The following is a 26,923-nucleotide window of genomic DNA, read 5'->3' as shown; positions in this document are numbered from 1 at the left end:
TGTACTTGACAACATCAGAAATTAATTGAATTACCAAAATAATGCAACAGCAACAATAGCACAGAATTCTTCTTACAGCACTAATGCAAGTTTGTCTGTTTGTATAATCTCCTGGCTATTTCTGGTTTTTTCCCCTTCTTTTTTTTTTCCTTTTTCTTTTTCTAGTAAAGGCATAGTTAGTCATGGCTTTTCCTTGTATTGGTTCTTTAATAATAAAAAAAAAAAGAGAAATCCTCTGGGGTGAAAACTCATTTAATTTGCTCAGGAAGTAGGAGAATTGCAGACCATTTTGGCTATTTTGAGTACAATATTTAATGTTTTATTTATATCTAGCATAATAAATATGCTGACCAACAATAAGTCAGCAAAACTCAGTGTAGCTGAACTGTTCAAAATGAATCAACTCCTATTTTTGCTCTGATCTTGGACAGATGGTAGGCTACTAGTGCTGTGGTTCACTAGGTGTATATCCCTGTGCTGCGGTTGTTCAAGGAGGGTGAAGACCAGAAGGTGCGAATGGACCGAAGCTGAGAAGCGCAGAGTGCCTGTCTGGGCAGGGGCAAAGATGGATGTGTGATGTAGGTCCCACATCCATGGCCTGTCCCAGCCACAGAACTCCAGGCAGAATCAGCTGGAGTCGTGCATCTTCTCTCTTGTTGAATTGGGGGCATTGAGTGCTCCTGATCCCAAGCAGTGAGAAAGAGGAGGGTTACCCCTGATGGGGCTTTCTCTCTGGTACTTCATCACTTCTGAGGAAAGAAGGTGCTCTTCTCCCTGCCCATCACCTTTGTGAAAACATGTCATGACCTAAGTGTGGTGTCTTCTGAGGGATGAGATGAGGTAGCACAATTTAGGGCTGGGCAGAAATACCAAACATAACTCAGGATAAGGCAGCTTGGGTGCAGTCTGGTTTTGTTAGCAAACAGCTCTGAGTTACTGCAGTGTGTGTAACATGCCTGAACGAGCTCATTGATTACTACTTTGTGCATCTCTACACCACAAAATATTTTGCTATAAAAAAAATGTATTTAAAACTGTCCCCACGTTCTTTGTCAGCTCTGGGGTTGAATCACCTTATCCTGGGCTCACACACCCTCTGTGATTCCCTGGACTCTAGGAAATTTTAAACTTGCTGAGTGCCCAAAGTCACATTTTCCCATAAAGCTCCCACAGCTAGTGCTGAAGCCCCTGAGCTCTCCCTGTTCCAGTAGGGACAGAACTGGAGGATCAAGATTGAAGGTTCTGTAGTGTTGAGCACATGTCACATGGCAGCTGATAAGCCAGGAATTGTTTAAATGTTTGAAATTTGGCAAGATGGAGAGGTGTAGTCTAGTTTTTTCTCCTTACTTATGAAAACCCCAGGCCCCCATTATGATATGTTTCCACTGGAATTATATTTATTTATTTCCAATTTATGAACTCTGCTGATATACGGAATTTAATAAAAATGTGGACGGATGATTATCTATAGTCATGCTATATAAATCCAGTTTTGGTGAGGTTATATCTTAGCACTTGCAAAATACAACAAATTATTAGATGAAAATAGTTATAAGTCTGGAAATTGACTTTTTGCTATTTTTTATGATTTAGTCTATTTGTAGAGAGAGACACACCTGCTTTTCACAACTGGAATGAATATTGGTGAGAATACAAGTAAGAATATAATGTATATTATCTATGTGTTGGTGGTTTTTTTTGGCCAAGGGAGAAAATACAAAACATTTGGAATATGAACCTGTTGTCTTTGTTCTGTCATTGAGAAATCTGCCCTTCCTCTCATTTATGTTTTTTTTTCTTGTGTCTGAATTTGCTGAGAATGTGAACCTTCCTTCTCCTTAAAGGAGAGAAGCTTAAAGATAAAATGTGGGGTGTGTGCCCACTAAACCTGATAAACTGATACTACTTTCCTAATATAATTTTAGAGGGCGTAAAGGACATATTCCAAAACCTGTTAAAATCAACAGAAGTTCTGCAGACTTCAGTGCATTTTGGCCAGGCTGGAAGTGAAATGTGTCACTGAGCGTATCACGGCAAGTTATTTTGCTCTCCTTCAGGATATTACCCTGCCTTGGTCATCTTGTGCTATGCACTTGCTGCTTTGAAATGCTGCAGTGGGGCTTATTCTCAGTTTGTGGTGGTCTAAACCAGCAAATACTTCTTTTATCTTGGTATCAAAGAGCAGACTGTGGCTTTAACATCCACGAGAAGCACTTCGAGACAAAGACTGACCTTTTGAAACTGGTGAAAAAGAGACCCCAGGGAATCCCATTAGAAGCAGGGAAGGCAGGTAACAGTTTCTTCCACCCAACAAAGATGCTGCTTATTCTTAGGGGACTTTGTAACTCTAAAGCCAGTTTCTTTGGCCTTTTCTTTCAGTTCAAAGCAGCCATCTGTGTCCTTTAATTTGAGTGGTAGATATTCGGTTATTTTTATCTGAATATATATAGGCAAACTGTTGGAGTTCTTATTTCAAAGACAAAGCAAAATGCCAAGTTCCCTGTTTCTCTTCACACAGTGACTTGTGCTGGCTCTTCTTTCTTCCAGTCTTTTGTTGAGGCCCAAAGATGCAGAGGGGATCCCTCAGGTGCCACAAGGGCTCATGGTAGCACTGAAATTCCTTGTTGATTCCCAGCTGCAACCTGGCACTAACCAGAGCAGTGCATCCATCAAGCTGCATGTGCTGCTGAGGTCTGAATTGCACCTACTGGTTTTTCTCATACATATAATATAAACATATGCTGCTCTACCCCTAATATATAGAAGTACTATGACGAGGTGCTTTCTGGAAGTTTTAGATGAAAGCAATAGGAAGGGTAGATTGTTTTTTTAAATAGCGTTATTCCTCCATAGAAGCTTTTAATCGTGTTTTCCTCAATGTTGCATTCTATTTTAATTGATCAAATTTTCCTGACTCTGAGATGGAGGGATTCTTGGAAACCCGTGCTACTTTTCCAGGCTTAATCTAGGTCTAGTGTCTTTAGGTCTTTGAATTTAACTTTGAAATGATAAAATGGAAAAATTTTATCAACACTTGTAGTAATGAGCTGGTAATTTTCAGTAGAAAGACTGCAGTTTTGTTGTATTTATTTTGTCTGATAAAAAAAGCATGAGTTTTGGGAGACCTTGTGAAAATTAAAAGATGCAATAATTCCTCTGTCCATGCCATGGCCCAAGAACTTTTATTTATTCAAGGTTTCTGATCTCAGAGCTTACAGATGTAGCAATTAGGAAACCAAGGTTGAAGTTTTATAAAAAGTATTGAATCTACCCCTAACTTTCAGCCTTTTAGTAAATAGAATTGTGAAAGCACAAAGGAAGGAAAACCTTTCAATATTTCCTATTTGATCTAAGACAGAGTTCTTGCCATACATCTTTAATAGAATACAAAGCATTAGAATCATGTGTAAATAGCAGTATTTGGATAACATTTTAGTTGCTTCAAACATTAATATAATTAATAACATTATCTATAAATAAATATTATCTATAAATACAATATATATTATATATTAATATTATATAAAGAATAGTAATAAAAACTGGGTTTTCATAGGTTTGGCTGTAGTGACTTTAGGTTATTGAAGTGTAGTAGGTCATAAAGTTGATACTTTTCTTTCTTCACCAAGACATGAAGACAGAAAAATATCTTTTGTATAGTCACTTTGATTTCAGGTTCTGTGTCCAAACTTTGGATTGAGAAAGTCAACCCCTCTCAGAGGTTGAAAAACGTTGCAGGAAAATTATGGTTTCCTTTAAATTCTTCTTTTCATCATCTGGTGTTACGGGTGCATATTATTGCCAACACGGGATTGTGCAGAAATTGAAAAGATAAATTTGGATGGAAGGTTTTTCTGAAATACTTTCCTTCATTGAGAGAGTGGGAGAAATCTATGGCAGTTATCAAAATTTACTGGAATCATGCTTCCGTGTTTTATATGTTTCAAAAGCAGAAAAGTAAATTAAAGGAGTCAAAAAGGATGTTTCAAAACTGTTGAAAATCTGTGCTTGAAATGATGTCTTAGCTATTGCTTTAATTTGCTTTAGTTCTATGGTAGGTTGTAACAGTGGGTGAGTAATTTAGATGTGCAACAAAGCCATCTCATTACTTCTTGGAAATAGCAGAATATTTTGAGCTTTTATACCTAAAGACAACTTAATTGCAGCAAGCCCTCCTGTGAAACAGTAAAAAACAATCCAAGAAAATAGTGTTGCTTCTGCAGTCTTAAAGTGGAACATAGCTCTGTATCCTTTACTTGCAGCTGGATGTGCAAATTGTTCTTTTAATGAAGATACTTTGAACGCTCATCACAATAGCAAGAAATACAGAGGAGAAGCCTCTACCAACCTGATCTTCTTCACTTGTGAACTGTCTGCTTTTTCAAAGACTGGGATGGCTGCACAGCTGGCTTGGGTTCATATTTTAGTCCACTGAAGGTGTTTTCTTGGCAGGGATGAGGCTGCCAGAAACCATATCTGTTGTTTTACTCCCTCGAGGGTTTTCCCATCACACACCACCTGCCTGACCACATGGACGTGCCTGTTCAGAGCAGGCTGAGTGGGCAAAGAGCAGATCAGAGGAGACAGTAAGAAAGAGATACCTGGTGATGATGTATTTGAAAAGTGACTGTCACCAGCTGCAGCCTTTCTGATCCTGGGAATGCAGATTCCTGGAAAGCAGCTGAGGGTGATGCTGACTGCTGCCAATGAATAGCGCTGCCATTACCAGCTGCCTTTAAACTTTGCCCTAAACTTTCTCCTCAAATGCAGTCAAGGGCAGAGAAGGGAGAGACACTCACTACACGAGTGTGTGAACTGACACATATTTTGGTTGCAGGTTACCAGGGGAGAAATCTTCAAAGTCTTGGGACAGAACACATTAACATTAGTTTCAGTTAGTCCCCTTTCTGTGTGTAACACTGTGCACTGTGTTTTGGACTAATAGTGCCTTTGCAGGAGGTAGAGCTGTGCATCTCACAGTGGGGTCTTGGCTTGGAAGGCTTGCAGCTTGAGTATGCTCCCATTTCCTGGCAATTCAGGGAACTGTGTCTGGGAGTTTACCTCTCTAAAGAACCTGGTGCTTAACTGTGGTCCCTTATCTGTGGTGTCCCAGTGTTCTGCATAGCTCACTGATGTGCTCCAGACCCTGTGACTTTGCAGCAGATGGTCTTCTCATGCTGCAGCAACTTCAGGGTTACACTTAGTGGTCTCTTCTGCATGTGAGTACCTTGATCTCTCCTTTACAGTGGTAGGTTTGAAAGACCACTCTAACCCCTCTTTCTGTTTGTCAGCCTTTGAAGGAAAACTCTTTTAGTTACTGCACTGGTGTCCCCACATAACTTGTGAGATGCCTTAGGTTTCTGTGCTAATGCTGCAATATATGACAGTGTGAATAAGTGTAAGAGGGTGAGAATAAAAGTAGTTTCTGTAGTTTATCCTTAAGAGCCAGCAGACCTACTGATACCTCAGGTACCATTAATTCTTGATTGGGGCATGCCAAGCTTGTCAGAGGAGCCATCTGCTACTTCGTTCTATGTCTATTTATTTATTTATTAGTGAGGTGAATCCCGACACCTCACATGGAAAAACTGTAAGGAGAACGACATTTTATATTCAGCTTCCTGCAGAAGATTTTACCAAGAAGGACAGTTTAGTTTTTGTTGTTGATTACTTCTTGTGGTACTCTGCATCATGATGTGTTTCTTTTTATATTATGTTCACTGACTGGTTTCTAACTAGTTTATCTTGATATTTGCTACTGAAGTGACACACAAAGAAGCTGTCATCACCAGCTGTGTTGAAGACATGTGAAAAAACCAATACTAAGTATTAAGAAGGAAACAAAAATGTCTCTGCTGCCCTGCTGAATTTGACTTTCAGTACTGTTTTTTGCCATCTTTCTCACTTGGCTCAGTGTGCTTAAATACTCTGAAAGAGAAACATTTTGCTGGCTGCCTCTTGCACAATCTCCAGGTGCACAGGCCAATGCCCAGTTTCCTGTGATGCAGAAATAAGTCAGTTGATTACATTTCTGATGCTTTTCTGAAACCTGTAATCTTTGAGCTCTACTAAGATTTAAGGCATATCAGGATAGGTTACTTCTTTGTGTCAAAATGGTTCAGATTGGAAAATAAATGCTCAGCCCCGATCAGAAATAATTTACTGTTGTCTTAAGAGAAAAGAATAGGGAGTAAACCATTACCATGGAAAATTTCACTGCAATTTTCTTTTGCATAAGTTTAAATTCCGAGTAGAGAGGCTGTCAATTAGTGTGCAGATTTTTTTAATTGGCTATAATAAAAAGCTAATTGGTGTTTTGCTTAAAGAGTGAATTAAGAAAGTGTTGCTATAGAAACTTTACATGTGTATAGTACTGCTCTACATAACAGTGAATATAATAGTCTAATGACCTTTCTGAGCCAGCTGTAAAGTCAAAGAAGAAGTGTTAAATTCAGGCTGGCTGCAGAGATCATTAAGGAGTTTGTGACTTCACCCATTTCATTGCCAGAAAGCGTCTCTGGCATTGTCTCATGGAATGTTTCTCTTGACTCAGTGTCAAGCCGTATAACAAATGCTGGTCTCAAAAGACTTGAACTTTTGTAAAATTCGAGTGCTCCAATTGTGAATGTGTAAACTGATCTGTAATCTGTCAAGCATAAAATGTACTGCTGGGAAAAATTCATTCTCATAATCTGAGAAAGTGTGATGATGGATCAGAAGTGGGAACATCTAATTCATGAGCTGTTGTGTCCCTCCCTCCTCTTCCTACTTTCTGTACCCACTGAATTCTGAGCCTCACGTGAAACAGAGGAATTACAATTTTAAGTGAAATGGGATTTCTGCTCCAATGTGCAATATTCTCTCCCAGCAGAAATATTTACTTTCTCAAATATAAACTTTGCTGAGGAGAGAATAATTTCTTCAGAATTTGTGAATAGGAATTTCTTTCCTTGGGCTAATGCTTCCCCACTGAAATTACTCCAGAGTCATTATCTGTAAATTTGCTAGCTGCTTAAAAGTTAGATACACTTGGCATGAACAAAAATTTTGAAGCATATGATGAACATAGTCATTCCTGCCTGGGAAGGTGATCAGTAATGAAATAAGTGACTTTATCTGGTAAGAAGGAAAACTGGAACATGACCTTGTTTTTCAGTTCCCTGATCCTGAATCTTGTTGTTGTCCATTTTCAACTGCATATCTAGAAGATGCAGGGGTATGAGAGCCTGAAGTTACTAGTCATGGTGGCTGAAAAACCTTAAAATGTTCTGCATGTTTTAAACATTGCTGTCACTGTCTAAATGCGAGAGACTGGATGAAACTGCAATCTCTTGGTGTTTGGGGGAATTGCTCACTGTGTTCTTTTTTTGCTTTGGTTTTCAATTAAACAAACAAACAAAAAAGCCCCCATTCTGTGTCTGTTAAATTTACCTCCATGCCTATTCTTCAAACTGGTAAAACACAAACATATTTGAGTGTGATTAGTGTATGATTTGAGGTTTTGGATTTTTTTCCTCACATTTTTATTTTCAGTAGATGCTTGGAAAAAAATCAAAGCCTTCTAAGTGGGTGAATTTAGGAGAATCTCTCAGAATTCTGTGGAATTATACAGATGGCTACTTTCTGTACCTCTGGGTCATGACTGAGTAGTATCATAATTTAGCAGATATTTTTCCCTTGATACACATATGTAAGCCCTATTAGTGTTAATGCCTTTCTGAAATGCTTCCCTCATATATTCAATAACTACTACGATGTCCAGACCCTGAAGTCTTATGAGTTGCATGGCATGTGACTATCTCTAGAGCTTAATAGATTGGATTTAATCTCATAGTTCACCTTTTGAGCAGTAAAACTGTAAGAAAGATAAAATGTTTTACCATGAAGCTTTTATGTGAGACCTGTGAGCAAATAAGTCTTTCTTCTGGTCCAGGGAAATGACTGGGGTTTTTTGGGTTGTTTTATTCAGCTTCCTTTAGTCTTGCCCAGTAAGACCATAACTGTAATTTCTGCTTACACGAACATTATAGTCTCAAGGTGTTGATTTGCAGAGAAGTAGTACAATATTGTATTTATGACTGTCAAGGTAATGCAACTTTTGGAACTCAGTAAATCCATCATTACTTCATTTTGAATTTTTGTTGCTTTGCTGCAGTTCATTTTCAACTGTCTTTGTGAAAATGGGTCTGGGTCTTGGAAGGGCAAAACATGAATTTCCTTTAGGACTGGTATTTTTTTTCTTAGTTTTAGTTGACTGTACAAAGCTCTGAGCATCCTGATCTAATGTTGATGTTATTCCTGCTTTAAATGAGGGGTTGGATCATCTGACTTCCTAGGCTTCTCCCAGCCCAAGTTATTTTAAGCACCTCTGACAGGGTTCAGATCTACAATGATAAAGGGGTTGTCTTCCTGTTGTTCCACCATTTTTATGAGCTGTGACTCTGCAAGGTTACCTTGAACACAATTACAACAGCAACTGAAGCACGAATAGTTAGAGTACCATCAGTTGGCTTCTGTTTTTTTGTGTTTATTTGGGGTTTTTTGGGGGGGTTTTTTGGGTTTTGGTGGGTGTTTTTTTGTTTTGTTTTGTTTTTTTTGTTGTTGTTGTTTTTTTGTTTGTTTGTTTGTTTGTTTTGGGTTTTTTTTGTTTTTTGTTTTTTTTTTTGTTTGTTGTTGTTGTTGTTGTTGTTTTTGAAGATAATTTATCTCCAGATGGAAAATTCAGGAATATCTTTAAAAATCTTTCTTTTGTGGCTTTTATTTCACCCATTAATTCAAGGTGAATTTTGGTCAGACCTTTGAATGCATACCTAGGAAAAGGTGTAGAAGCCAGTTCATCTCTCACCCAAACCCTCTTTCCCACCTTCTTACCTGCACAAGAGGAAACCTGTTGCAACATGGGTGCTACAGCCCTTATGATGGATCAGTAAAATGTATGTTAAAACCAGGTGTCTAGGAGATGGAAATTGCACTCCTGCTAGTTCAGTGCAGTGTGGTCCTACAAAAGGAGTGTTGGAGGAGCTCAGTAGGTTCTGCATTCTGGATGTTGAAAAGAAGTCAGGGAATCACAGAATGAGTTAGGTTGGAAAAGACCTTTGAGCTCATCAAGTCCATCCTCTAACCAAACACCACCATGTGAACTAGACCATGGCACTGAGTGCCACATCCAGTCTTTTCTTAAACAGTCACAACAGTCACAGTGCATTTCTCTATTTTTTATTATTTTTTTTATTATATTATTATTATTTTTTTTTTAGTATTACCTCTTTACTGCCCAGGTATGGTTGTGTTTACAGAAAGTTATGACAAAACTTGATTACTGTGGATCCTTTCTTCCATTTTTTTTTAATAATTTATTCAGTGCAACAGTAGAAGCTTATTAGTGGAGTTACCTGTGGAATCTTTATAATAAACTTTGATTGGTACTGAGTTTCAGTGATGTACACAGAGAATGCTGAAATGTGTGCTGAGCTACCTTGTTTTGCTTGGGGAAGGAACACATTGATACCTTCTGAATTTCATTAAAAGAAGAAGGGAGATTTATATGGATGATAATGAGATTGCTAGTGGGAAATAGATGTAAATTTGAAATTATTAAAATAACAATTTTTTTTTTTTTGTAATAAGAACACTTCTAGTTTAGTGATGGATAACCAAGGCAATGGTTTATTCTGCAGTGTTTTGTAGAAGAGCCACTGCAAGTTCCCTGAATAGGAATCTGCTGCTTCATGAAGCACACCTTGCTGGTTGCAAGGACATTGAATTTAACATTTTAGGCAGTCATTTTGCTTCTTTAAATAAGAAAAATACTTCATAAGGACCATCGTGTTTAAAAATATGTTCTGTTTTGCTGCTGTGTCAGGAAAATGAGTCTTCTATTTATATTTACAAGTTATATAATTGAAAATGGTTAGCTTTCTGTTTCAGTGAGTTGTATTATAAAGTGTGATGTGTTGCTCTCTTGCAGAGAATTTGTGTAGAGGCCAGACTGAAAATATGCCTTCATGACAAAGTGTCTACAAAGCTGATCCCATCTTGGCTTTAAGGTAAATGAAAAAAAAAAAAGTATCAAACACCTCTTCTGACTTTTCTTATCATAGATGTTTTTGAGCTTGAAAGAAATGCAAGGATACTGTGTTCTCAGAGCAAAGAAAGAAAGTATTTTAAGGAGTTAAGTTGTAAAACTTAAAATTTAGTCAAAATAAAGTGGAAGCATGAGCCAGAAATTTGGGTTAGGCTTCAGTAATTAAACAAAATGACAGTCAGTGGCATGAACACTTATGTGTCTTACACACTGCCTTGGCAAGCATCTGGTTTTGTCTAAAAATTGAATATGCATATGAAGGAGAGATCGTTCTAATTGAATGGAAAATATGAAATTACAAAGGCAACAAAGTATAAATAATTGAAAATCAGGTTGCAACTCAGCTTCTGTATGTTGAGAGCTCAGTTGCAAACAAAATTGCTAGAATGGGAATTCACAATTTTGTTCTTCTTAATTTTACTTTCATGGTACCATACTCCTGGTATAGAGAGCAAGGCAGTGAAAATGATGAAGGGGTAATTAAATAGCTGTAGGAAAGTAAGACCCAAACCAGAGACTAATTTTCAGCACTCTACAGCTTTCATTATATATGTATATGCTTTGATTTCTCATGTATATGGAAAAGGTATCCTCTAACACTGCATATTTTTAGTCTTTCTCCTCCAGAATTGTTTCACTTACTGTGTTTCATGGTAAGATGTGGCAAGCTGGTTTTGTTTGTGAAATCATTGCAGAAAAGAATTATTTTAATAATTTTGTGAACAGTTACTTGTGAGTAGTCCTTTATCATGGCCATACCCTGTTTGACTGTTTAGCATCTCTTGTTCGTTCGGTGAAATCACTCAGAACGGGTAATTTTCGGTGTTTGAAACTTTTTGGCTCCACTTACCCTGCTGTGTCTGTGGATGAAGGCACCAGTGAGATTTCTGCACTCAAAAAGCGTTATTTTCAAGCAAAGCTTTCTTCAAATTTAACCAATATTGTTAGACATAATAGGAACCATATGCTACTTCATATCCCAGTAGTAGGGTTGTGATGCTGGCATGTGCCACAGAACCAGGTTCCAGGAGCACAATAATTTTGAAATATTCACTGTAAAAATATGTTCAGTTCTGTATTTGGTTTAAAGGCCCAGGATTTGCCCTTAAGCATTAAGTACTTGTAGAAGCAAATCAGATTCAACAGTTTTACTGTTAAAAGGAGACCAAAGTAAAGCTGTTTGTAATACTTCCAAAAGGAGTACTCACAGCAACCCACAGCTGGGGAAGACTTTTGTTTTGTTTTATGTTTTGTTCTGACACTGTATCATGGGCTTGGTTGTATTCCCTTTAGGATGGGAATTATGGTCCTCTTCTAAGGACTTTTTGAGAATTGGAAGTTTTCATTAAGGACTGTGGAATTATTTAAATAATCTGATATTAATATTTTACTGATCTGAACAGTATTTAAATGCACATGTTACTGTAGTAAGACTCCAAACAAGTGTGTATTAAAACTTAAAATTTGAGACACTTGGAAAACACCCAAGGACTTGAAGATGACCAGAATGTCTTATTCTTAGCAAATCCTGAACTCCTCTAAATTCCTGTCATGGTATTGATGCAGTGTAGAGATTGATCAGTATTGCATTTGTCCAATTAGCAAGCAGGCATGAGTATACTTATTATACTAAAGTTTGTCTCTAAATGAGAGGAGAATCATCAATTTTGACCTGTGTGGACACAACCAGAGGAAAATTTTGTGAAAAATGAGTCTGTAAAAATGCTTCTGTGCTGTAAGGAACAAGCAGTACTAGTCAGGATGTTTCCTTCTGTGCTGTAAAATCATCTCTATGATCTAGTTTATTGACATCAGAGTTGTTTCTTTACATTGCATGTGCTTTGTACTTACAGCAAAAGACTCTAGTCCTCAAGATTCCGGTGATGGAAAAGTTTTCATGGTTCTTGGAAAATTGCCCAACAGTTTAACAGTGTTGGAAAACATTTGCCCTGTTTATTTCTTCAATTTGTCTGAATCAGCTGGAAGCATTGAAAATAGGTCTTTTTTTCCTGCTTACCTGCACAACCTTATGCTATGACGTTTCTGATCCTGCTGTAGTTGTTTTGACTGCCAGTTAATCACACCTGAGCTTCCACTTAAATATCAGTTTAAGCTCTTTTAGCCTTTTCTTTGTCCTTACATACATCCTCATGTTTTCCAGCCTTGTGCATGATCCTTGTCCTAATAATCTCTAATCAAGATCCTTCTCCATTGATGGTTAATGGACACGAAAACATGTTCACGTGGTGGTCTCAAAAATAAAAAGAGAGAGATAAATCGACTTTTCTAATTATGTGTTTAAGTGAGACCTCTGGGAATCTTGGGTTTCTCTATTGTAGAATTACGGGGTTTGCAATATTTGGTGTTATTTCAGAGCTTTGAAATAAGTTTTTCAATGTGTTAGTATTTTTCTTCACTTGAGGAGTTCTGTGAAACTTCAGTCTCATGAAAACTAGACAGATAACAAGACTAGCAAGGATGTGTTACAGGGTTGTTTGATGGCAGCATTAATGTGATACAAGAATGAACTTTGGCTGAAGGAGCCATATCTTCCCCTCTGTCCTCAGCCCCTTCCCCTTGGGTGCCATGTGAGGAGCTGGATGAGAGCTGCTCTGGCTGAAGTTAACCTGGGGCTGGGAGGGGGAGAATCTTCATCTTCACTTGCATTGCCCAGCTCCCTTTATGGCTGCAGGACTTCCCGGCTAGTGCCTGCAAGTGGAAGTTACCTTGTGGCTTGAGCATGGGCAGCCAGGGAGACTTGTGCTCCAGGGGTGAGGTATTAGGGGCAGTGGATTACCACCTGCAGTGGTTGAGGTACTGCTTTGTTTCCCTGGAATAAGTTAAAGGTAACACATTTCTGCTTCTGAGATCAGCTGCTTTTTATTTATCTTAACAAGGTTTAGAATAGCATTTCCTCATGTTGAATGCCATTCTTATGGAGTTAAAAAGCTGTCATCTCTTGCTTTATTTTTTACAAACTCAAAGGGCACTTTAGTACTGTCAGCGTGAGATCATCGCTGCCTAATAATAGACATTCCAGAAGATTTCCATTAATGTCGACTTTTAACAGAGCCCTGTTTCTATTAGAACTGCACCTTGCAGTCATGCTGCATCTTTCATTACAAAACAATTATCTGAATTGTGTGAATTGGCTAAAATCTATTAGCTGTTAAAACTCAGAATGTTGCTTCTGCTGGGAAAGAAAGTCATCTTGTTTAACTTCCCCCTCCCCTTCCTCCATCTATGAGAGTGGGAGCCTGTGTGAGGGAGGAAAGAAAAGGAGCCTGATGGTGCTTAATGGCTGATGAATACAGCCAAGGATATAGGAATGGTTGCCTGGCAACGGGGGAGGATGGGCTGAGGTCCCTTGTCACTACATAGGAGTTGACATTGGCTCATCTCTTGAGCTCATGAAGGCTGACTTATGCTGTTTGCATACTTTATTCTCAATATGGGTTAGATCTGTATCTTACATGTTTTGTCTCTATGTATTTCATACTCTTAAAAAGAAACACAAGAAGAATGGAAGCAAATCAAGCATTTTAGTTAAAGGAAGAAAACATGTGCATCCTGTCCTGTGCAGGCTTTCAAGATGACAGCCATGTTTAGAGAGATTTACCTAAAATTTTGAGCTCTTAGACCTAGTTCCAGGTATAAAGTCATGTTTTCTTAGTCTGGGAGCCCTCTGAAAATTGTCCTTACTGCTGAAAGACAGTGAGCTAGGGTTTGTGTTACAATTGCAGCCTCGAGAAGGCTACCTTTTTGTGGTTAAACACAGTTCTGAAGTGACAAATCTCTTACTGGTGAAATATCAGGCTGCTAACAAAGTGTGTACAGTGAGGAATGGGACAGACTTGACCTTGTACAAGTTGTTCTTAAACAATTCAAATGGATTTTGAACACAGGTGTCTGTATGAGCTGTAGCTCTATCTTTGTGCTGCAGTAGAGTTGTATGTAGGTTCTTCCTTTGGGAGATGATGGAGGGCCTGTGTTAGTTTGGTGTTCTCTAGTAGACCTTTATGGAAAAGTACATGGACATTACTACATGGAGGTTGCTATCATTAAGTGAATATTGATAACGTTTTTTCTTTTCTGTGGGCATAATTATTAAGGAGAATGTTGCAGCTGGCTTGCACAGACCCAGGCTGTGCAGTCTAGCAGGCTGTGTATTTTGGATATTGCCAGAGGCAGTAATTTCCTTTGCCCTTTTAGCTCTCAAAAACAACTCTGGTGCCTAATGATAAGGTCAAAGCTGTAGGAAACAGGTTGGGATCTTGTTTTGAACTGTTGGACAGGAGGTCTATGTAACCATTGTGTGCTCGTTTCTTCCACCAGGCAAAAATGAGGTTAATGTGTGTACATCTGCAATTGTATAATCTTGGGAATTCTTAAAAGTGAAAAGCCACACCTCTCTCTTACTAGAAAGAGCAATTCTCATTTGCTTGCTTCCCTTTTTGATTGTTGAGTTCAATGCTTTTATTAAGGCTGAAACTTGACCTACTGTGAAGTACTGAAACTTGACCTACTGACCAGCTGTCAAAATACAGAGTATTTGTATGGAAATGTATTGATAAAATTCGCAAAGAAACCCATTATGTTTTCTGGATGCTTTGTAATTATCAGACTTTGAATAATCTAGACATAAGTCAGTGTTTTCATCTGCACAGTCTGTTCTCTCTCTCTGTCCCCATGCAAACACACAGAGGCCAGACAGCAGCAGCCAGCTGTGAGGAATTGCTTCCTTGTAACTGGAGATCCTCAGAAAAATCAGGTGAAAGGTTTGAAATGTTTCAATTTGGATAGTCAAAGCCTTGAGGCAATTGTCATTAATAGAATGGTCTTTCTCCTTCATTCTTCCCCTTGTAAGCTGTAGCTTCTGACTTAACTATTTATCTTTTTAATGGTGTATACTTACATTACAAGCCCTGAATTTGCTACAGGGTATTGAGAAATGTTTTGTAGCTCATAATGATTCATGGGAAAGTTTGGGTAAACTGCTCTCGACTGTATTTTGTGGTAACTTGTATTCCTAAGGGCAGCCTTGGTCTTTAGGCAAGATTGCTCTCCCATCATCTGCACATGTAAGTGTCTGTGGGCAGAATTGTATTAACTCAAATGCAACTGCCATGATTAAAGGAACTGCAACTGCACTGATATTACAGAAACATGTTGGAAGTTGGGCTTTAATCTACTGTATCAATGAAGGAAAAGATTAAAATTTTAAGATTTATGAATCTCTATTCATGTCCAAGGTGTCCAGATTTTTGGCTGCATACTCCCCTGTAGTAGATTCTAAGACAGAAAAAGATCTTAAAAATAATTGTAACTGAACCAAGAAAACAAGGAGGGATCATTAAGATTTTTTTTTTTTAGATTACAGTAGTTTCTCTGTGCAATGCAGTGCTGTTGAAAAAAACCTGACCAACTTCTGTAATGTTACCAGAAATGTTCTTTTATTTACAACCAAACTAAATAATTTTAAACTTAAAATAATTGTTGTCCATCTTTTCAGGAATGTGAGTGGAATATATGAAATACTTTCAGCATTCTTTTGGAACACCTGGTGGCATCTTATGAACTTTCAGTACTAATCTATTAAAACATTGGTTACACTGAAACATTGGTTAAGAAAACTTAAACTATAATGCTTTAAATCAGTTTTGACATTTTCAACTTATTTTTGCAACAGTTTTTAATTTTCTTCTATTGCCTCATCCAGTAGTAATTTCTGTTGGGCTTTTGTGTTTCTAATGGAAATGAAACACAGGAAGGCATGGAAGGATCAACCCAGAGCAGACAAGAGTTAAAAGATTTTATTTTTTTTTTTGTGCATACCAAGAGCACTGTATGAAAGTGAGATTCTGATTCTTTTTCTTAATTATGGGCACAAAATTGACTTCTCATCCTTTATTTTGGCATTTATGCTGTTTATTTGTGTTACATAATATACCATCTGAGACATGGAGACAATTTATTGATTAAAGCACATGAAACAAGTACATGGTGTGTAAGCAGGGGAAAAGGGTCACAGGTGAGTGATGCATTTTAGATCTCGTTTCCTATGTTTCTACTGTATTTAAAAAAAAGTGAAAATATATTAATCAGTGCAATAACTGCATACAAGTGAATACCAAGCCAACAGCTGTCTTTTGCAGGAGTACACCACTGTAACTGTAATTGGGAAAAATAAAACTTTATTGCAGAGTTGGGGAGAAATGTAAAACAGTGCTAATCTAAAAATAATTTGTCTTTTTTCCTTTTTTTTTCATCTCAGTTGGGAAGAATAAGATTTTGCTGCCTTTACTCTCTCTGGAAAAATAGAGCTCCTTCTGTTTTTTAGGAGTGCTGCATAGCTGATTCAGAGATGGAAACAACAATGAAGAGTGTTATTCCATGCTAAAAAGCTTTTATGTAGGGAGTCACTTACAGTAAATAATTGAACTAAGAACTAGCTTGGAAAAAAAAAAGAACTTATTCAGTGTGAAGCACAACTCAGATGTGATGGTTGTGCCCTGCTGTCAGAGAAGATGTGAGGGGCCAGAACCTTGGCCTCGGTTTGTGCAGTCCCAGTGCTGCATCATCCACCCACCTGATTTTGCAGAGTTGTCGTTAAAAACTAATGAAATGTGCTTTACTACAGACTAATGAGATGTGCTTTATCTGCAGAGGGTTGTAAGCAGATGTGATGTGAAAGGGTCTCACTGGAGAGGAGGGGATGGCAAATTGTGGGTGTGCTGAGCTTGGGGCTGGCTGTGTACGTGGGCACCACGGGGTCAGAGGGGCTGAGCTCACCTCACAGCCTGTCAGCAGCAAAGAAAACTGTCTTGTTCCCATGTGCTGTGCTCCTTCCTGAGCTGATTAACATTTTGTAACTAGCGGAAAACTGGGATGTGATAGGAAATAGGGGTACCTTTCTGCTGTGAAACTGTGGGATTAGTGAACTGAATGGTTTATTGTGGCTTCAGAAGACAACTACACCTGGCACAAGGAGGCAGCAAGTTTACTGGCTATAAAAGTAACTAATGGGTGTGGGAATATCAAGTTATAGGCTTTTCTTGTCAATATGCCCCCTCATTTGTCCATAGGTGTGTATGTATCAAAAGCATTTGTCAGGCTTCCTATGCAGAGACTCTCTGTTCAGCCTGGTTGATGATGTGACAAAGCAGTTTTGTTGCTTTGCTTGATTCAGGAGGGAGTTATTTGCCAGCTCGTAGCATTTGATGGGATGTATGGATTTCAACTCATGGCACTGCATGAAATGATTGTCTTGCTGTATGTGGCAGTCCCACAAAGTGAGGTAATTTGTTAGCACAGTTATTGCTTCTCTCTAACATATATATACATATATATCTTTATATATACATATATATATTTTACAGCTCTTCTGTTGTTACAGTCTTTAATGATTGAAGATTCACACATAAGATTCTTCCTGGCTCTTCTATATTTGTTGGTGTGATGGTTTCAGTCTAGTCTTTTTGTCGTTTTTTTTCCTTCCCTCTCTGGGAAGGGGACCCTGTTGTCGAGTTTCGGAGACTTGGCAGGACGCCAACTCCAAACTGGTACAGTTGGGGTAGAAGATACTTCAGCATTCAAGTCTTCAGTGGCTTGAAAATCCATCTCCATAAAATCACTATATTTTATACAGTAAATATGTTATGAAAGCTTACATATGATCCTGGAATGCATGCTGACCTACTTAAACCACAACCCTTCCCAGCTGTGCTAGATGTATCTAGAGATGTGTGTTCATCTTGCCAAAATCCAAACAGGAGGTCACCCATTTTGGTGTTTGGTGGTTCCTCTAAAAGAGAAGAGTAAGGATAAAATGGTGACTTTTTTTTTAAAGCTGATCAGTTTTTAAATTTCCTGAATCAGATTTTTTGGCTCTGTGCTTTCTTATGTGGCCTTAGAATAGTAAGATTTACTTCTTAGTTGTGCACGATGGAGTTTAGTCTTAGTTAGTATGTATAGCATTAACTCTCTTCCCGACAAACATTTTTCATTCCCTCACTCTTTCACTCTCCTTTTTTTAATCTGCTTACTATTGTCATACGGTTTTTCCTTTGCTTTCAGTTATAACTACAAGATTCATCAAAAGTAGGGGTGGTAGAAATAAATCATGCAGAGATTTTTCAGTCAAACAAACAGCATCTTTAAAAAGCACTCATTGAATTCCACTGCTTTTATAAATAGTCAAACAGGTCAAAAGGCAATGAAACGATTACTCTTGTTACTAGGTTCTGTATACACTGCTTTGCCAGGCCCAGATTATAAAGTATCATCTTCTATGCATCACACCTTTTTACTTGTTTGCATAATATAATTTAGTTTAATACCCAAAAGACCAAATTAGAAGGAAAAAAGGAGAAATTAATTCTTTTTTCTATCTTCTACAAACCAACTTCATAGCAATATGTCTGTAGCTTTGGTTTTTGCACTCATTCTTCGGGTGCTGAAGTCAGCTTGAGTTGTTACTTATTTTCTACAGACTTGTCTATCTTTTCATTAAATAGGAAGTCTAAAAACACTGGAAGCAAATCAGGAGGCCATTGCTGATTTTGCTTGCTAACTTTGTTTTTGAGGTTTGGTTGCTAAATCTCTGGGAGTGAAAGCTGAGGAGCAGCAACTGATTAGAAAATGGTATTTAGAGGAACTTCAGAAATGACATTTTGACAAAGCACCTGTTTTCTGTGGAGGGAAAAATACCTCTGTGGGGCAAGCTGTCAAAGTGGTCTTGTTTCAGCCTCCTAAATCAGGACTTTCAAAGTGAAGGAGAGATGTTGAGTTTTCTTATGGTCATAAAGGTAAAACAGGTCACAAATTGTGTTATATTTGTCAATCATGTTGGACAGACGGGTCTCAGAGAGACAGAACAATTACCCATAAACCAGGTATTGTGAAAATAATGTATGTGTTATTAACAAAACAACAACAATTAATAAATCCTGCTTTCTTCTGCATACTAATAAATTCCCTTGGCATGTGATTTTCTCACTCAGCAAGGGATTAGGGAGAGCTTGAACTACATGTCAGTCATTCTGCTGGATGTGCTTTTGGAAAAAAATAGTTTTGCTCCTCTGTGCAGTCATCCTCCAACAAAGTGGCCAAGGGGAAAAATACTTTCTGTTGGGTCTGGAAGACCTAAATCTTAGTTCTGTTTGGTCCACATCCATAAGTTGCAGGTCAGAGTGGTGTTTTGGAACCTTTTCTGGTCTCTTCAGTAGTGAGCTGTGATGACTGCTTAGAAATAATTGGGAACGAACACACTTTGTTTCCCACTAAGCTCCTAAGGGGTGATGTTTGCATCTGTATGAAGTTTTATACCACAACATCCTTGTAACTGGTGAAAAACTACTTAGCACAACAAGACCTGGAAATAAAACTCAGATGAGCCAGAGGAATGTGGGATGAATATCTCATCCATGATGGAGTAAAATCTTCTTGGGCTTTGCTGACTGCTCAGCACTGTCTGTGCAAGGTCTCTATTGCTGGCACTCAGTCACTGGTTTTTTTAGCACATCATTTGCACAGACACTGAAAACCTATTTCATTGTGGTTTTGAGACTGGTTATCCTTGCTTTTGTATTTAATTCATTTTAATTGTGGAATAAAATATTTTTCCTTCCCTTCTCCTGTTTTATTTGAGGTTGTAGGCCGAACAACTACTTGTAATTTGGAAGGTAACCAAATAAGGCTGTGCCTTCTGCTGTACCATTTTCCATGGGAGAAATAAAATATCTGTGTTGCTCTTAAAAAAACAAACAAATAACCACCACTAACAACAAGAAAACCTGAGCACCAACAATATAAAAGTATGAACATCAGAATCTGCGCCTGTCTGGTTCAGTAAGGCAGACAGGACTGGCACTGTCCCTTTTCTCCCAGCATTCCTGCCATTGTTTAAGGTGGAATATTTGTTTTTGTTTTCTTGTGAAAACTGTCAGCCTGTGATGCCAGACAGGCAGTCAGTACAAGAAAGTTTATGGGCTGGCTTTTTCCTCTGATACACTTTAAAACTCTTGGTTAACAATGAGCAAGTGTTCACAGAGCCTGGATCACAGAGTCATCCTAGCAGTTGTGTAAAAGAAATCTGCATATTCCCAGTTCTTACATTTCAGTTCTAGATATGATTTACGTTATCTGTGCAATTTCACATGTAATAAGTATACCTCCTTATTCACATTTTTGAAACGTTGCAATTATATTCTTTAGGAAAAAGAAAAAAAAGAAGCAAATGCCAAAACATGTAGTTCTCCCTTTGTGTAGAGTGTGTAGAGTAATACCTGGGAGTTTGAAACATATTACCAGTAAAGAATGACAGCCTGACAGCCACAGTGGTAGCTGGCAGTGACATTACTTTGTTTGCATTAGTTCTATAAAATAACTGTATTTTTGAGTAGAAATGAGAGGCATGAAAGCAACTTGGCCAGCACTTCAAGGTGCTTTGCTGAAGGCCCTCAGTTGTGAAGGCCTCTCTCTGGCTTTCCAGAGCTACCGTTGGAAACTCATGGCAAAATTCATATTCTCTGCCAAGTCTTACCACTATTGGTGGAGAGTGCTCTGTTTCCAATGACATGGAGCTCAGGCTGATGATGATGACATCCATGATGTCAGCAGTATGAAGCAATGATTTGTTTGGGATTAGTTCATGCACAACATAATAATTAACTTCCCTTTTTTAGCCCTGATCACTGTGTTTATCAAATTATGTTTCTGTTCATTGACTGTCAAATGCACTCTTTCCACTCAAGAAATGTTGTATTTGCTGTACAGTGAATATACAGAATCACTTTCTTCGTTTTTTCTGCGAGCAGAACAAAGCCTCTGCATTTTCACACTTGGGTCCTTCTGGAGAGAGTTAATGGATGATTAAGGATTCCTCCTTTGGAAAGCACTCCATTTAAATCATTGCACACAACTGAGCAGAACAAACAGTTTTAGGAGAACATAAAAGCAAGAAAGCCATTTCTCACCATCAGTCATTGTTGGAAGAGGGAGTGTGAAAAATCTTGAGTTCTTGTCCTTTTTGTGCTATTTCCACTTTTAGGCTTCATTTCAAAGGAGGGAGTATTTTCAGTACTATCACTCTCATCTCTTGAATTGTTAAAAATATTTAAGAGTTAACAGAAGGTGATGTGAGAAAATGCTAGAACTTAAACTACAAAATTCTTCTGTAGGTGCTAAAAGCCTAAAATCAGACTCTTACTCCTGAAGGAAAGTGCTGGTTCTCAGTAGCTAAGGAGAACAGTTATTTTCGTTGCCTTAGACTTCTGTCTTCTTTGGAATTAGCTCTCTTTTTGGAGGGAAGGGGCAGGGCTGAGTTGGGCATCTCAGAGAATACAGTTTTGAGGGTAAAAATTAACCATTATGATTTCTCCCATGCATTATTATAACTAAAATAATGTAGGGCATTTAAGAATTTCTCTTTCAAGAGATGGTTAGCTTGTGTTTGTTTCTTTCTCATCAGGTAATTATCAAATATATTTTGATTTGTGCTGCAAAACTTCATTGATAAATAAACTTTTTTTTCTTAATCATGTTTTTTAAAAATAGACCAACTCAAGTCAGTTTGAATGTAGAAACTCAGTACTAAATCTTTGACTTCCCCAGGTTTGATGGTTAAGGAAGAGCTTCTGTATATGCTCTTCCACTGTCCCCAGGTGGGATAGGGCAACCTAAATGTTGTTCCCAAATCAAATTAGTAGTGAATGGTCCAATTCCTGTTGTGGCTTTGAGAGCTGAGATAAGGAAAGATCAGTGACCAAATATTTTTCCTTCTCCAGTCTGAGCTGCATTTCATCAGCTTTGAGCTTCAAGAAGATCACACAGGTCTCTTTTCTTATTAGGGACCTGGTTGAAAAGCAGGAATAGATACAGTCAGACCCTTTAATTAAGGCTTAATATCTGCTCTTGTATGCTTGTCCCATTAACTGGATGCTTTCAGGAAAGAGAGCTTTGGTTTGTCACTCTTGAAGTAATCACAAAGCCAGCAAAGTTCTTATTTATGCATTTCTCTGCACACAAAAATAACTTCTTTTAGTCTCTGTCCTTAAGTAGGGGAAGCTGCATTAGAACTGAGCTGAAAAGAACCTCCACCCACTAAACGAATGTCTCAGTCAAATATTTCACCGGTACTTTCAAGTGAAAACTCAGTAAATTAATTCAAGATGATGTTCAGCGTCGGAACTGGAAGTCGCAGAAGCAGCTGGGGAGATTCCCCAGGTGTCTGCTGGAATCTCTCCTCTTGCACTGGCTCTGAGCTGGCCAGGGGCAGCTCCAGTTCATTGACAGTAAATTGGTATTCCAGGATGGATGGGTCTGGTGAATTGTGGGAATCACTGACTGCAAATTTTGGCTCATGAGCTGAGATTGAGGATTATGGGGGGAAATGTAGCAGCAGTTTAGCTAAACTAAGAGGAATAAAATAATAAAAGGCCTAATTTCAAACCTTAGTTCATTTTTCTACTTTCTTTCTTGGTTAAGAGCTTTTTCTGACTGTGGAACAGTCAATTTAACCCGAATAATTCAACAATCAGGCAAGAATAAAGCATGATCATTTTGTAAACCCCTTCATTTCCGTGAATCAAGTGAGAAGTTTTCTTGAAATTCACTGTTCAGATGGTTCAGACTTGGGGTATGACTGATTTACCTTCTATAGCAAAACTCAGGACATAAGTATTTCTGCATACTTCTTCCTATGTGAGGAGTGTTACTGTCTGGGGGGGGGATATTCTTATTAATAAATGAGACTTTTGTTTGAAATGGCATAGTTCATTTCAGAAATTTTATTTTAAAGGTACACTTTACCTAGCCTGAATTATCTTGAAAAACTTACCTTCCATGTTTTTGTCCTCTGTGTTTCTGTTTCTGTACTTAAAAAAAAAGGGGGGGGGGAGGAGGAAGAAGAAAACAATACAGTTGAGTTTTAAAAATAGAATTCATTGCTTCTGGATTAAAACAATTTCTAACACTGTTGATTAGACCCTTTTGAGTGTAATCCAGATGGAGATTAACGTGGTGAGAGCTAATTACCTCTTTTAAGTTGCAGTTGTTTGTTCCTTTAAAATAGTGCTGTGTCTTCTCTTTGATTTTTGTCACTGGCAGTTGCAAATGTAAATGTTAAAATAAAACTAACTTTGAAGGCAGAGAGACAGGTGTACTTGTTCAACAAATTGATCACAAATGTATCAGACACCTGTTATTTGATTTATGTGGCAGAAAAGAGCAAATATTTTCTTGGAACTCAACTGGGAGTGTGGCTGGATAAGATAATCTTCTTGTGCTGGAGAGGGAGGGTAAGAGAAGCAAAACAAAGTTTTGTTTTGTTTAGAAGCCCTTTTTGTAATGCAGGCAAAACAATTTCAAAATTGGTGCTGTTCAAGTAAAGCATTTTCCTTGAGGGTAATCCTTGGGAAAGGCAGGGGAAGGGTGGGTTGGGTTTTTAGATTTTGGGTACTTTGCAAAGATTTTGCCAAGGGGCACTGCATGGGCAGAGGTCTTTGTGGAGAACTGTGAAGTTCCCATCCCAGAGACTGGCTTGATAGTTATCATTTAGTTTTCCACGAAATGCAAATTCAGAGGTTCTTTAAAAGCAGTTGCAAACTTTCTGTGGGGCTTTGGCATTTTGTCCAAAACACCTGCCACGAAACAGAGATAGGCTTTATCTTGCTGTCTGTGTGAAAGTGAAAGAAAAGGGTGGGGAGCGAAGGAGCAGGAGAGTCCAAGAGGAGACAAAGCAGCCTTGCCCGAAGCACATGTTAATCAAAGGAGATCAAAGGATATGATGTCAGTTTATAGAGAAACAGGTCAGGCAAGCCCAGGTAGCTCAGGAAGCAGGATACTAATTATTCACAGAAGAAAGTCAGGTATACAGTTACCGCGCTACAGCTGAAAGTCAGGAGGTCAAAACTTGCACAGAAACCAAGTCCACTTGCGAAAACAGCTCGGCTCCTTTCGGGGAAGTTTATAAGTTTCTGGAAATGGGAGAGAATGAGCCCAGTGCACCGGGTCCAGCCCAGCAAGGTAAGAGGTTTGGGGCATCGTTTGTCTTTGCGTGTGCGAGCTCGTTCCGCTGTTGGCTGTGGCAGCCACTCCTGCACATCCACACGAGGGGACGTGTTTTTGCATGTGTTTTGGGGAAAGGAGGAAATCCACATCACTCATCTCTGCAATATCTTGTTAAAAAAAAAAACAAAACAAAACAAAACAACCACGGCATGAATTTCGAAGGGTAAGGGAAGGTCTGGAAGCCTTTGGCACTCTATTGTCAACAAAGGTTGCTTTAAACTTCAAGGTGATCTGTGGATGTTGAGGTTTCTGTTCTGTAGCTTTGTTTAATCTCCTGCAAATGTCTTTTTGGGTAGGAAGTGCTCTGCACAACTGTTTTGCTCAAATTTCACACCTGTTGCATGTGAGCAGGGCATGGCAGATGCATGAAGATGAAGGATTTTCATTCCATTTAGCATTCTTGACTTATTCCTGGTTGTTGCTTTTATGTTTTGTTTCCTTCTATGAGCTGTGCTAAGGTAACATCAACACATGAATGCAAAGTAGCCCTTACAGGCACTTGTGTGACTAACTGTAAGAACAGAGAATTCTGTCCTAGGTATTTTAAATTTTCAGTAGAAGCCTGAACACAACACATTATAAATCTTGTTTAGTCCTTCTTTTGCAACATTAGTGTCAATTTTTTTTCTTTGAGAAAGAATGTTTTCCCAGTAGTCCTTTTTTTCTTTCAACAGGCTGTTTTAACATCCTAGAAAAGATTATCTTCCTGAGGAATTATTCTATTATTTTACTTTATCATTAAGTGAGTTTTCCCCCTGACATTCAACCCATGCTTTTCCTTTGCTTGACTTTACCAGTTTCTTCCTGGCCTTTTTCTCATGCTTTATCCCTTATTTTGTGTTTTGCAGGAATCCTCAAACTATTGTACAATTTGCAAACGGTTTTCCAAGAGCTGGAATAGTAACTTTCTGGTCTACCACAAGCTGTGTTACTGTTGTCCCCTTGCAGTTATTCTTTATATTCAGGCAAGCACGTTGTACTCAGGTTCAAATGTGTATCTCAGACCTATATTAATTGGGAATAACTTCTTTAGTGCCAGGGCAGGCTTTATTTCCAAAGAACTTCTATTCCACTTCTTTTTTTTGCTCTCTGTTAATAATTATGTAGATACTATCCAGAAAACATACAGTGGCAAGTTCAGTTTTGATCTAGATTTTAATATTGAAAAAGGCAACCGGAATATTCAGTAGCGTACAGGTCTAAACACCATTTCAGGCATGGTAATGAAAGAATTGGCATTGTTTCTTTCTCTTTCTTCATTCAGGACTTGATTGAGGTTACAGGGTTTGCTGTTCAGAAAGTTATCCAGTCTAATTCAGGTCTTAGCTTTCATGCTGTAAGTGAGGATCTATTTCACTGCTGCTGATATAATCATATGAATGAAGCTGATGGAAAATATATTCAAGCACATTATATTTTATACAGGTCTTTTGAGAACTATGATTGTGATTCTGGCTTAAGTCGTGCCTTTTCTCCATGAGTGTAAGTGAACTTAATCAAATGGACTTCCTTTTGATTTGCATTAGTGGAAATGGGACAAGAATTAGAGCTGCACAGTAACACTGTTTTTTAAATAAAAATGTTCTGTGTGTACATACATGCAAACACACACATACACCTTCAGTTTAATGTTTTTTAGTTGCCATCAGTCTGATGTACTGGGTTATTTCCATGTGTGCTTGTTTTTGAAATTGTCCCAAATAACTGGTGAATCAACTGGTATTTTTTAAGCAAAGAATGATGGAAAAATTAACATTACTCAAGATACCCATCAGAACCAGTGCTAGTGAGACAACTTGCATTTCTTTTCATGTTATTTATTTTTAGAGAACTTTGAGCTTGTATGAATTACTAAAGGTGCCAGATTGACAGCCCTGGAGGCTGGCTTCACTTATTCATTAGCAGAAGAGATACAGCCAGGGCAGCAGGTGCGCAAACCTACTTGCTGTGCTACACCCATGGCTTCAGCTCTGTTGTGAAAAAAACCCCTTTTTGAGGATCCAGGGTTTTCAGTCCTGTTCACTCCTTGCCTTTCCCTGCAGCATTTTCTTCTAAGGGCGCAGCATAATGGTGTTGTGATGATTAGGTCTGAGCACTAAAGACTGGCAGAGCCCTTTATTTGATTTCACATCAGATGGGGAAGGAGGCTCGGGGCTTACATAAGTCAGTAATTCTCGCCATCTGGTCAATCAGTAAATATAAGGTCACTCTGCCGTCAGAGCAGTTTTGTTTTGCACCAAGTACAGTAAACTCGGAGAATAAATTAACTCTTGGTTCCTTTCCGTTGTTTATTTTGCCACTTCTGGAAATGGTTCAGAGCTCGGTTTCTGCCGCAGCCTGGGTGTGACAACTGAAAAGAGCAAAGCTCTGAACAATAGGGCTTTGACTGCCAGCCATAAATTGATTCCTCGTTAAGGCGAGCACACTGAGAGCCCTTCAAAAACGCAGTGAAACTAACTGAGAATATCTTGTGGTTTTATGGAGATGGTTTTTGTTGTTGTTGTTTGTTTGTTTTGTCATTGTTGGGGTTTTTGCCTTTAGAAGCAAGATCTGTTCCTTCACACGAGTTGTTTTCAGTCTTCTCATGAATGAAGTACTGTTTACTGGAGAATGTGACAATATAAGCCCACAAGATGCAATCACTGTAAATTTTAATTTTATTATATTGTTCATGAGTTGTAATTGATTTTACACTGTATTGTGTTGCTAGATGATCATAGTTGCTTTGCTCACTTGCTAAGTCTGTGCAATCCATGCTTGCCTCTCTGG

The 26,923-nt window shown here is 38.3% G+C and overlaps 1 protein-coding gene across 7 annotated transcripts in view; it reads left to right on the top strand.

The window, feature by feature from the left end:
* The window catches only part of NAALADL2 (N-acetylated alpha-linked acidic dipeptidase-like 2), a 469,384-nt gene that overhangs the window by 107,903 nt on the left and 334,558 nt on the right, over positions 1-26,923 (top strand). For 5 of the 7 annotated variants that reach the window (XM_017827775.1, XM_017827774.1, XM_017827776.1 and 2 more), the window contains one exon: positions 9,968-10,046. Coding sequence is in view for 2 of the 7 variants with exons in the window: in XM_017827780.1 (XP_017683269.1) it covers positions 24,067-24,109 (43 nt within the window). In the remaining 5 variants the exon portion in view is untranslated. Of the gene's footprint in view, positions 1-9,967; positions 10,047-23,908; positions 24,110-26,923 lie in introns of those variants that run through there. The other 2 variants (XM_017827780.1, XM_017827773.1) reach the window with 2 other exon arrangements.

The sequence above is a fragment of the Lepidothrix coronata genome, unplaced genomic scaffold, assembly GCF_001604755.1.
Source record: "Lepidothrix coronata isolate B3197 unplaced genomic scaffold, Lepidothrix_coronata-1.0 Scaffold142, whole genome shotgun sequence".
NCBI lineage: Eukaryota > Metazoa > Chordata > Aves > Passeriformes > Pipridae > Lepidothrix > Lepidothrix coronata.
The sequence above is the reverse complement of the archived record's forward strand: the minus strand, read 5'-3'. Positions and strand labels throughout refer to the sequence as shown.